General features: G+C 50.3%; 5 protein-coding genes across 5 annotated transcripts; 3 read left to right on the top strand and 2 right to left on the bottom strand.

Moving 5' to 3' along the window:
- Window positions 1-176: 176 nt before the first annotated feature.
- Window positions 177-1,110, top strand: N7509_010165 (MICOS complex subunit MIC26/MIC27; the record flags this gene model as incomplete). Its single annotated transcript, XM_056634802.1, has 3 exons — window positions 177-203; window positions 283-372; window positions 454-1,110. 3 exons carry the CDS (start codon window positions 177-179, stop codon window positions 1,108-1,110), a joined length of 774 nt encoding a protein of 257 aa, XP_056485422.1.
- A 280-nt stretch (window positions 1,111-1,390) lies between these two features.
- On the bottom strand, window positions 1,391-2,591 carry N7509_010164 (uncharacterized protein; the record flags this gene model as incomplete). Its single annotated transcript, XM_056634801.1, has 3 exons — window positions 1,391-2,212; window positions 2,273-2,356; window positions 2,418-2,591. 3 exons carry the CDS (start codon window positions 2,589-2,591, stop codon window positions 1,391-1,393), a joined length of 1,080 nt encoding a protein of 359 aa, XP_056485421.1.
- Window positions 2,592-2,825: 234 nt separating this feature from the next.
- On the top strand, window positions 2,826-3,704 carry N7509_010163 (RNA methyltransferase; the record flags this gene model as incomplete). Its single annotated transcript, XM_056634800.1, has 4 exons — window positions 2,826-2,902; window positions 2,953-3,051; window positions 3,109-3,401; window positions 3,457-3,704. 4 exons carry the CDS (start codon window positions 2,826-2,828, stop codon window positions 3,702-3,704), a joined length of 717 nt encoding a protein of 238 aa, XP_056485420.1.
- Window positions 3,705-4,272: 568 nt separating this feature from the next.
- N7509_010162 (DUF3591 domain-containing protein) lies at window positions 4,273-7,605 on the top strand (the record flags this gene model as incomplete). Its single annotated transcript, XM_056634799.1, has 1 exon — window positions 4,273-7,605. One exon carries the CDS (start codon window positions 4,273-4,275, stop codon window positions 7,603-7,605), a length of 3,333 nt encoding a protein of 1,110 aa, XP_056485419.1.
- A 608-nt stretch (window positions 7,606-8,213) lies between these two features.
- Window positions 8,214-11,370, bottom strand: N7509_010161 (serine/threonine-protein kinase; the record flags this gene model as incomplete). Its single annotated transcript, XM_056634798.1, has 4 exons — window positions 8,214-9,022; window positions 9,078-9,144; window positions 9,195-11,068; window positions 11,127-11,370. 4 exons carry the CDS (start codon window positions 11,368-11,370, stop codon window positions 8,214-8,216), a joined length of 2,994 nt encoding a protein of 997 aa, XP_056485418.1.
- Between the last annotated feature and the right edge of the window lie 515 nt (window positions 11,371-11,885).

Genomic DNA, 11,885 nt, shown 5'->3' with positions numbered 1-11,885 from the left:
AATCGAGGTCAAGAAGTCGAAGTCGAGATCGAAAAGTTGGGGAAAGAAGGAGAGCGCGCGGGCAATGACGGAGTTTTCTGGGTTCCGCCGAGCCGAAGAATTCCCGCCTCAACTTCAACCCGACTTTGCTTCATCCTCAACTCAGTCTACCTCACCTCACCTCCCCCACATCCAGGATGTCGTTCCGCCCGATGTTGCAGCAAGTATGTAAAATGGTCTTCAGCCATACCCGATGATCTCGCTTGCAATTGACTGGTCAACCTCGTGCTGACACGTTCCTAGCGGGCTGTGGCTCCGATCGCAGCCACCCTCCTCGCTGGAGGCATGGCTCTGTACCCCAAGCAGACAGCTTTTGCGGAAGATGCTCGCGACGTGAGATACCCCATTTATCCCATCAATCAACTTCGAATTCAAAATGAACATATCTGACATAAGATGACTTGCCCGATGCAGCGGAAACCCATCTACGACGACATCCCATCTGATATCCCCGAGCTTTCTAAGCCCGTCGCGCCTACGCCTGCACCTGCACCTGTGGAACAGGCTCCTACCAAGGAAATCTCCCTACCCTTGTTGCCCTCAGCTCCCTCTTCGCCTACTCCGACAGATATCTTGACCGCTCAGGTCCGACAAGCCCGTCTCTTCCTCTACAACAACTCCCTTGCCGCAGAGAACGGCTTCAACAGCTTCCTTTCCCGGGCCCTTCACATCGAAAATGCGTTCACCAACACCGTTGCGTCGCTCGCGCCTTCTGCTGAGTCGGGTGAGAACCTGACCCCAGGCGGTGTCTACGTTGTTGTGGCCGCCATGGCCGGCTCCATTGTGTCACGCAACCGCGGTATCCTCCTTCGCACCATGTCCCCTCTGGCCTTCGGCACCGTCGCTGCCTGGTCTCTTCTTCCCGTGACTATGCGTAACATCTCTGATTTGGCCTGGGAGTATGAGAAGAAATTCCCTGCGGTCGCGGATCAACACTTGGCTGCTCGCGAGCGGGCAGAGCGCATCTGGTACACTAGCATTGCGCACAGCCAGATGACTCGCCAGATGATGGAAGATAAGATTGGTGAAGGCCGTAAGAAGCTGGAGCAGTTGGTGAGTAAGGGTCACTAGAAGGTTATTTTGGTTTGATACCGTTAGCCCACACGTGGCTTGCGGGGATTTCTTTTTTTTGCATATGTACGTTTAGAACTCGCAGATCCGACGATATAATCCGGACCAGTTCCCTTTGTCAACAGAAATCCATCTTGAAGTCTTATATTTCATTGTTTTCGAAATGGCTCGCCCGTCGCACTTTGCAGGGTGAAGTTTATTGTACTGTACTGTACTGCTTTGCAATTGGTATAACTTGTAAATTCATAGTTCTCGGCATCAACGCCGACAGTAATGCATATCATTCCATCACTCTTCTTGGGATGGACCAGGCTGCCCCTTCCACGGCCTCGACCGCTGGAGGGGTTGAGGTACCAGCACCTGGAGAAACGCCGGCCTTTGGCGGCGGAGGAAGAGGTGTTCCTTTACGGGACGATATGTAGTCTTGCTCCCGGCTCTTCTGTTCGCCTTCAGCAAAGTAATCATCGAATGCCCTATTGGGGGATGCAGAAGGTCGTGTCTTTCCACGGCGACTTGAGGATGACCTTGCCTCCGGAGGCGAAGTCACTGCTGTCTGTGTAGCGAGAGGGGGAGGTGATACGATATTGGCAGGAACCAAGAACTGGCCTGGTGCTCCAGCTTCCGGTCCAATACCACCAGCCTGTGGGAATGCCGTGGAGCTTCCATCCTCTCGGGTCTCAAAGACGAGCTCTCCGGGGCCCTCGACCTCTTCGCCTAGCCCAACAGGGAGTCGATGTAAAGCACCGAATCCCAACTCAGCACCAACAGCGCCTTCGCCTCCCCAGCCTCGAGTGGGAACCAGCTCTACCTCCCGGATCACATCAAACTCGCTGTTGTATACCCACAAAACCAGGGTGCGGTTGAGATGATCTTCTACCAATTCCCCGAGAGCAGACTCTCCTCTTAACGTCCCGCTTGGGGTTCCAATAATATAATCCGAATGTGGGAGAAGGCCTGCACGATATGCTGGACTTAAGGGTGAAGGGATCCCGAGTACATGCCAAATGTTTTGGGTAGAGTTGAGAGGGGCTAGCTGTAGAGCGACGCCGAGGGACGGGTTTGTGGCTGGAATTGGAATGGTGACCGTATGAGTGCGTTGGCCCTATGTAACAATTCGTTAGTATTGCTTGTCCTTTTGGATCATCAGACATATTTGTGGTACCTTCGCACTCCAGACCTCCAGCGTTACACTTGAACCGGCGCAATTGCGCACCTCTGTCGCAAAGAGGTTTGGGTCAGGATCCTCCTACATACAATAGATTAGCAATTATGGTTCAAGTATTTCAGAGGGTATGTTGTCTCCATACAATCGCATGGCCATTAATTCCCACAATGAAATCAAACCATGGCTCCAAGGGTATCTCTTTGTCTTTATTGCGGAGTACTTGAAAACCAAAGGCGTTGTCGCTAGGCCCAGCCCGGGATTGTTGTGAAGGCTCGCCGTCCAGTCGTCCGATAAACCGGTTAAGTGCGCCAAACATTATGTCGAGTAGCCACTGAGCCGATCTGAACGAAAATGCGGGGGAATAGTTGAGGCTGGAGAGGATGAAGCTTGGAGTTCGCGAGCTGGCCAAATACCGGTGCAAACATGGCAAACACTTTCCACGCCGCGCGCGTTATCGGTTATCGGGGGCAATTTATCTTGATCGACCATTAGGATCCCATGGGATGCCATTGCATACCACTGCCTGTCTCTTACAAATTGATACGACGCCATGGCCGACGAAGAGAAGGCACCTCCTGAGGTGCATCATTACAGTGACCTGCAAGAAGTACCGTGGGATATCCAAAAGTAAGACTCCTGGCAACTTTCCCTCTTGGAACATCATTAACCCATAACAGTTACTGGTCCCAGCGTTACCGCATCTTCTCCAAGTATGACGAAGGAGTTTGGCTGACAGATGATGCTTGGTTCGGAGTTACTCCAGAGCCTGTTGCTAAGTGAGTAATTTTCTGTCCTTCCAATCTCACCCCTACATTAAACTAATCAATCCATAGCCAGATCGCGGCACACATCGCAGAGAGGGCACCTGCAGGCCGCAGCATCTTGATTGATGCATTTGCTGGTGCTGGGGGCAATACGATCGCATTCGCCAAGACTGGAAAGTGGAAGCGAGTTTATGCAATTGAAAAGAATCCTGCTGTCCTACAATGTGCCAGGCATAATGCGAAGATCTATGGGGTTGACAAACAGATTACTTTCTTCGAAGGAGACTGCTTTCAAGTCCTCAAAAATCAGCTTAAAGACCTGGCGCCATACAGTGTCATCTTCGCAAGCCCTCCATGGGGTGGTATGTTTCATCGATGCTCTTTTTCGCGGATATTGCTGACTCTTGAGTGCTTTAGGACCGGGATACCGCTCTGATGAGGTTTTCAATCTGAAGACCATGGAACCATACTCCCTGGAGACCCTTTACAAGGAATACTCTGCCTTCAGTGAACACATGGCTTTGTATTTACCCAGGACCTCGGATGTGAAGCAACTAGCAAAATTCGCCCGGGGCGACAGCAAGGCGGCAGTGATACACTACTGCATGGAGGGTCACAGCAAAGCGCTGTGCATTTACTACGGCGGTTTTAATGTACAATCATAATATGCTCTCTTTTTTGCCCTATATCCAAATTTAACATGTATTTTCAAGGTTGATTCTAAATATCTTTCACTTGACGTCTGGTCAAAGTATGGTGGCTGTGTAAGACTTCAGCCTGCATACTACATTTTATGACTACGTATCCTTCATCCTTATCTCTAATATAGATATTGCCTTCTTATCTGCCTATTAAAATTCCATCTTCCGGCTCGAATGCTGAGCGCTTTTGAATTGCCCGCTATAAAGCTGATTGCCCGATCGGGTTAGCGCCCAGGCGCGCGGCTTTTTGGCCGCGGTGCCGCGCCTGAGCCCAGTTACATATCCTCATCCTTCACTTCTCTCCCCTCCTTCTTTCCACACGCAACCTCTACGCCGACCGCGTATCCCATCCGGCTTAGTCGACAGATAGGATCCGCCCCTCGATGTGCGCATCATAAACCCCAGACTCTGCCTGCCTGGCTACCTGTCGCCCTTCGTTCATCCATCGTTCCTCTCAGACGCCTCGCCTGTGCCCTTGCGATATCTCGGCCTCACCTGTGTCAGGGTGCGATCTCTCCCTTTGAAGCCAAATATGCCACACGCCACTCAAAATGAGCCCGCCGGGGAGCCGGATGATGCCGACTTCGACAATGTGATGCGACAGCTGAACAATTACGAAAGCGGCCCGCAACTTGACTTCTTGTCGCGAGACCTCGACGTTGGCGAGAAGGCAGACGATGCCGTTGACTACGAAGATTTTGACGACGACGAACTTCCCGAGGAGACGCCCGCTGCGCCTCTACAACCCTCAACGAACGATGCGGACGAAGATCCTTTTGCGAACCTTGGTCAGGAAGACGCTGATCTTTTCGGGGGTGGAGATGACATATTCGGAGAGCAGGAGGGTGCAGACACACAGGGACAGGAGGACAATCTCGATGATCTTTTCGGTGATGAACCTATGTCCCCCGCTGCTGATCAGGCAGATCAGACCCAGGGTCTCTTCGAAGATGAGGAGCCATCAGTGACCAGCCAACCCGTTGAACTGCCTCCTATTCCACCTGCCCCAGAGCCCGAGCCCCAGCAGATGGAGATTGAGGATGATTTTGAGGATGATGAAAGTGTCCTGTCAGAGGATATGGACCCAGCGACCCTACGCGCTTGGAAGCTACAGCAGGAACTGTTTGCGATGTCATCGATAATGGGGCCTGAAACTCTCCCGGCACCACCAGAGAATCATGAAGAACTTCTCCGCTCGTTGTTCCCGAGCTTTGACCGCAGCGCCCTCCCGCGCTGGCTTGAGCTCATTCCTCATAAAAAGGCGATTTTCCTTGGAAAACAACCATTGAAAGTTCCGAAACCAGTCCTTCCCACCAAGGTCAATATCGAACTGGCTCCGGATCAGGAGCGCGTCTTTCGAACTGGTCAAGCAACTAAGCGTGGTCTTGACCATGAGTCCCTGGGTATCGTGATGATCACCGAGGCCACACAGGAGGAAGAGGAGTCGAAGGAGGATATAGAACTAGCAGATGTGGATTTGGATGAGGCGCTTCCTGGCGGATTCACCATGCAAGATCTTCGCACTATTTGTGCAGATTGGGATGTCAGGGACGAAGACCTTTCTGGGGCAGAAAAGGAGAAACATCAGCCAAAGAAGCCCGCGGCTGATCTACTCGATGACGATGAGGATTGGCTGGTTGATGCAGACCATCCTTCGAAGAAGCGTAAAACTGGACCAACTCCCATGGACGTTATCGCTTTGTCTCACCTCGACATTCCACTCCTCGATGACCCCGAACAAGCACTTTCGCAGATCGCAAAGAAGGTCACCATCGATATGAATGATCCTAATATTCTTGTCGAAGAGCTCAGGCCCGATTCCGTTGTTCAAAAACCAAAACATGCCGTCCCTCGTAATGGAGAGGAGGTTGATTTGAATACTACTCGCCGTCTGACCCAGCGATACAATATCTCGAACGACCAGGCCTACGACATGCTGAAGCAGAATCATCAAAACAAGATCCGAAGCACCCTCGGCAATGTGACTTTGGAGCATGCTCTCCCGGCCTTGCGACTCCAGTGGCCCTACTACAAAACGGAGCTGGCGAAGAGTGAATCCCGATCCTTCCATCGGCCTGCCATGGTCTTCCGGCAGGGTCAAACTTCTTGGTTCAAAAATCCAACACATGTCAAACGAAAGCATTACAAGGGCAAAGATCCTAAGGCCCTCTTTGAGTCAACAAAGTCCCTCTCTATGGCAGATAACTCCAGTATACTGCTTGTGGAGTACTCCGAGGAAGCCCCAATGGCTCTCTCTAACTTCGGCATGTGCAACCGTTTTATCAACTACTATCGGCGGAAGAACCCAGATGATCCGACCCGTCCAAGGGCAGACATCGGAGAGACTGCTGTTTTGCTACCTCAAGACAAAAGTCCATTCTCGATCTTTGGACATGTGGATCCAGGTGAAATCACCCCAGCAATTTCAAATTCGATGTATAGAGCACCGCTTTTCCCGCATCAAGCCAAGTCCAACGACTTCCTGGTAGTTCGCAACTCCACCGGCTCCGGGGGCAGCAATTTCTTTGTTCGCAATATCGAAAATTTCTATGTTGCTGGACAGCAATTTCCTTCCGTGGATATCCCCGGTCCCCACTCCCGCAAAGTCACCACTGTTGCCAAGAATCGTATGAAGATGCTTGTTTACCGACTTCTAAAAAAGAGTGCCGACTCCCGACTTTCGATTAGTGACGTAACAGCACATATCCCCGGCACTACCGACATGCAGAACAGACAAAAAGTCAAGGATTTCTTGCAGCATGACAAGGACACCAAGTACTGGAAACCTCTGGATTCCACTCTCCCAGACCAAGATACCATTCGAGCATGGGTTCAACCTGAAGATGTCTGTCTTTTGGAATCAATGCAAGTTGGCCAGCAGCATCTTCACGATACTGGCTTTGGTAACGATGCAGATAACAACAACGATAACGACGACGATGAAGAGAGTGAGAGCTTTGAACAACAAATGGCTCCATGGAAAGCTAGTCGCAATTTCTTGCTAGCGTCCCAGGGCAAAGCAATGCTGAAACTCCACGGCGAAGGTGACCCCACTGCTCGTGGCGAGGGCTTCAGTTTCATCAAGACATCCATGAAAGGTGGCTTCAAAGCCATCGGTGAAAGTGTGGAGGACAAGTTGGACGCACAACGGCTGAAAGAGCTCGGCGGGCACAGTTACAACGTTGCGCGCCAACAGAAATCCTACGAGACTTCTATTCGCCGAATCTGGGATTCCCAGAAAGCCAGTCTCTCCTCCACTGTTGAGCATTCCGACCAAGAAAGCGATGTCGATCAAGAAGAGGAGGAAGACTTCAATAAGCCAACGCCACGATCCGAAGCACCCACTCCGGCTCCTTATCATCACAACGATGAGACAACTAGCCAGTTCAGCAGGATGAGCTTCGCTACTCAAAAGGGCAAGGTTCTACGGATCACGCGTCAAATCAAGGCCGACAATGGCGAAATCGTCGAGAGAGAACAGATCGTCCGAGACCCGCGCGTCATCAAACAATACATTCAACATCGCCACCGCAGCGAAGCCCTCACCACCAAGCTGGAATCCCTCAAGCCAACAGGAGATGCCGAGGTTGATGCCCGCAACCGCAAGCTGATTGAAAATGAGCTGAGCCGGCTCAACCGTAATAAGGAGCGCCGCTTTGCTCGAGAGAAGCAAAAGGGCATTTCTCGCTCTGGCGATTCCTCGGCTGACGGAAAACCCGCCGGTACCCAGCGCAAGTGTGCCAACTGCGGACAAGTTGGACACATCAAAACCAACAAGAAACTTTGTCCTCTGCTTAATGGCACCATGAAGCCTGAAGACCGAGTCACTGACTCGGCCTTCTCCATGAGTGCCCCTGTTCTCTGAGGTAGCTTTATATTTTTACCATAATTGTGCCTCCTCTTTCTTCAATGTGATACCCCACCCTATCTTAAACCCCGGGTTGATATTTTGCACTTTTCTGAGGTCTGCGATTGTTCTCTTTTTTTTTCCGGTCCAACGATGACGCAGTCAAAACTCAAGGATAGAAATTGGCGTTGGGGAGAGACTATCTTTCTGCGTGTGCATGGTACTGGATTTTGCTTTTTTTTGGTTTTCCGCCAGCTTAGACTGGCAGCCATGGCGTATTGAAGCACTATCGTTCTATTTGGCGTTTTCCCCCCACATGTACAGTATGGCCTCGGCGTGCACCGTTGCAGCAATTTATCAAACAATGATACCAGAAGCTCACCTGGGCATATTTCCCACTTACTATTCGCAGTTCGATGTAAATGGCCTTGCGACTGTCTAGAGATGCAGGAAGTAACTGGCAAGCCATGTTTAGTTGATATTTTGTTATCAATATACAGGAGCGAGAGAGGGTTGGACTCGGGAAAACCCAACACGAGCTTTGTAGTAACAGGCAAGTGCCTTATAGAAAAAGGGCCGGTATGAATAAGACAATCCAGGATAACCAAACACCAAAACGTAGAAAGTCAATAGAAAGAACTGCAACCAAACATCCCAGAAACCCATCTCAAAAACCCACTTAGTAGGCGTAGAGGTCCATTAAATCCCCCCCTGCCAATTCTCTGACGGCCACGATCTGGACTGAGGGCGAGTGCCGGGCATATCGGTCGTCTATAAGTGTACCCCAAAAAGACAGACCTCTTGCGTATTTCCAGCGCTGTCTTTCCCGCTCTCATGTCTCGCAATATCTTGTCACGGGGGCGTTTCCTCTCCCTCTTCTTCTTAGTCGCCGCCGCCTTTGGAGAGTCGACATTTGCAAGAGTGATAGCGTCAGCATCAGGTATCGGTTGATCAGGCAACGGGTGGATTTGATAGGATGAGGAGACCTCCATCAGCGAAACATTCGGTTTGTCCTCGGACTTTTCCTCGGACTCCTGATTGTCACTGTCCCCTACAAACTCTTCGGCGTTGCCACTGGATTTCCAATCTTCAAAATATCGGGTGTCTTCCCAGTTCTTGACGCGGGGGGTCATTGGCGGTTGAGTCAAATGAAGTTGGTTCCACTGGATTCCTCTGAAGAATGGGTGGGCTTTGATCTCCACGGCGTCATTCGGGAACACATAATAACTGTTTATGTGTTGATATCGAGGATCCATTGAATACAAGAAATTGGAGGTGACAGGCCGGCCGATCAATATGTCATTGACATGGTATCTCGGGAACACAGTCGAAACTCTCGTTCCTGGAGAATTCGACTGATGAGATCGATTGCATCTTGCGATACAATCTTGTCGGTTGGTTTTTCCCTGGGGAATTTCAAGCTTCTTGAGTGTTGCTACGGTGCCGATGTTAGAGCAAAACGCTTGGCAAGAAACGTCTGGGGTTGAGACTTACTAGGATTTTCACCTTGGTGTCATGGCGATTCTCACAAGCAAATGGGGTAAACCCATAAAAACACTACATATCACTCAGTAAGCCACCCTTTGCTGTGCAGATTCCTCACTCACCTCGTATATAATAACTCCCAGGCTCCACCAGTCACATCGCCCATCGTACATCTCACCTCGGATAACCTCTGGAGCCATGTACTGACTTGTTCCTACCACGCTCTTTGCGAATCTTCGTCTCTCTTTGCCGTTGCGCCACTCCAACAAATCTGTCGATGGCGGGCTGTATCTGGAGGGGTCTTCCAGGCCATGGAGCCTTGGATCAGGAGAATTATCCTCATTCTCTGCCATCTGAGACTGATCTTCTTTGTCGCCTTTGATAGTAACACCGAGCCTTTCCAGAAGAGAGTAGCGCTGATTATGGTAGTAAACTTGGTCATGAGACCAATGTCCGTTGAAAGCCAGCCCAAAGTCAGAAATCTTCAAGTGACCGGAGGCGGAAATGAGGAAGTTGTCTGGTTTAATATCACGGTGAATCCAACAAAGTCGGTGAGCTTCTTCGATACACAAAATCATTTCTGCGACGTAAAATCTGGTCCACTCTTCACGAAGAATGTCTTTGCGGATCAACAGCCCAAGAAAGTCTCCGCCGACCATGTAATCCATGACAAGGTAGAGGTTGGCTTTGTCTTGAAAGCTGCTTATCAACGGAACCACCCATTGAGACCTTTCGGATGCAACAAGGAAATCTCTCTCCGCTCGAATGTGACCCTCCTGGGAGTTGCTGATCATTTCGCGCTTTCTGATCACCTTCATTGCGTATACCTCCTTCTTCTCTCCTGTCATAACCTTCCGCCGGCCATTTTTGGCTCCGTCTGCTGCGGATCCCAATGCTCCAATAGATCTGGGTCTAGGGTTGGACAAAGTTCTCTCTGGTCTGGATGTACGCTCTACCTCGCCATCGCTCTTGGTGTCGTCTTTCTCACGTACAAGGCGCACCACACCAAAGCTGCCTCTACCCAGTATCTTGATGGTCTCGTAGCCGGCAATAGAAGTTATTCCTTCGACTCGGGTGCTTCGGATCTTCGTTTTCAAGTTTCGACATTGGCGTAGATATCCGTTCTCCTGGAGAAGCCAGTTTCTTCTGGTTTCGGCCTGGGCCTCGGGGGAGAGTTGAAAAGCATACATGTGCTGCTCCAATTCATGCTGCCGGTGCACTCTTGGGTCAACATTCTGGAAGATAGAATTGAAATATAGCTCCAGGTATATCTTGGCCGCTGAGGTAGATTCAATAGTCAAGATGGATGGTGCGAGTGTTGGCGATCTGCTTCCCGCGGTAGTGTTGAGATCTGAAGCACAGTCCGGCAAATCAAGTCCTCCTGAAGTTACAGTATATTTTTCTGATGAGGCGGATTTCTCTTCAGAGGTCACTGGAGTCGGCGGGGTGGCAACTCCGACAAGGGGGGACTCGTTGCTACTCGGAGCCGTGGAGGGATCGGAACTGTCACCGGCACCATCACCTTGCTTATCTGGAGTGCTTGTTGTTGAATATTCCCGGAAAGGAATACTTGGTCTTGATCGCAAGTGGGCACGGCGAATAACTGTTGGATGTCCAAATGTGTGTGAGAATCGTTGGGAAACTCTGTCAACTAGTGTTGAATTCGGGAGGCTTGCTGGTTCGCTACCAATGAGAAAACAACCAGAATCTTCATTGGCAAGGTGCCTTTGCGTCTCGCATTCACCAGTCCCTATATCAGTCGCCGCCGTTGATATATGGCAATCTGCGGGGGTCACAGCAGGGTTGTTGAGAGCGGGAGTAGCTGGCGGGTGGACATCAATTGAGCGAGCGACAGCGGGCGATTCACTTTCTGGGGAACCATCGCTAGTCAAAGAGATAGGGCTGCCTCTTTCTGCAACTTCGGATGATGGGGTCTGGTCTCCTTCCGGGGTTGAAATATTTCCACAGGATCCAAACCCGGCACTCGTCTTGTTACCTATGACTAGTAGTTAGTTTCCAGGCCAGAGAAAGTATCTCGATGGGTCACCACTAACCATTGGAAGATCCTCCCAGTCCAAATAAGAATAGAATCTTCGATCCACTCCGAGTCAAGCGGACCTTCAGACGATCTCGACTTCTGCGGGGACGAATGATGGAATCTAACGCAGGAGAGTCTGACACTGCAGAATCAGCGGGAGACGGATCGAATCTGTTGCTAAAAGGAACGACTTTGGCTGGGATCCAGAGACCGAAGACACTGCGTCGTTTTCGTAGCTTCTTGTCTCGTGGGGGTGTCATGTCGTATATACGGTAGGAAGCATTCCGAAGGGAAAAGCATGTGTATAAAGGCTGTCTGCTTTCACAGCATGGCTGTTCAAATATAAAGGAAAGAATGTTATATCAAGAAAGGAGGGGATGGGATGGTAATATCGAGATGGAGGTCGTTGAAGTTGGATTACTGAGATATGAAATGTAGAAAAACCTGAACCATTCCAAATTCAGAAGGCCGCGAGAAGGAAACCGTGGGATGGAATGCATTTCACCAAAGGCAGGCACGGCGTTGAGTTTAGGTTAGGGTTACCATGGTTGCAACTGCCTAGAGTGACGAGATGTGTAGTACAAACTACTAGTAGTCGTCCTAGTACCGTGACCACATAGTATATAGTCAGTACTTGGGACATTCTACGGGGTTCGGAGATAGTACTACTAGTAACTGAAGAAAATTGGAATAGAAAAGCCAATTAGGCAAAATAGATTCAGATACACATGAACAGGTACAAATTACAACAAACAAATCAGGCACTTTTTCCATG

The sequence above is a fragment of the Penicillium cosmopolitanum genome, assembly GCF_028827165.1.
Source record: "Penicillium cosmopolitanum strain IBT 29677 chromosome Unknown utg000009l:1.0-9042332.0:1.0-9050551.0, whole genome shotgun sequence".
Lineage (NCBI taxonomy): Eukaryota > Fungi > Ascomycota > Eurotiomycetes > Eurotiales > Aspergillaceae > Penicillium > Penicillium cosmopolitanum.
The sequence above is the reverse complement of the archived record's forward strand: the minus strand, read 5'-3'. Positions and strand labels throughout refer to the sequence as shown.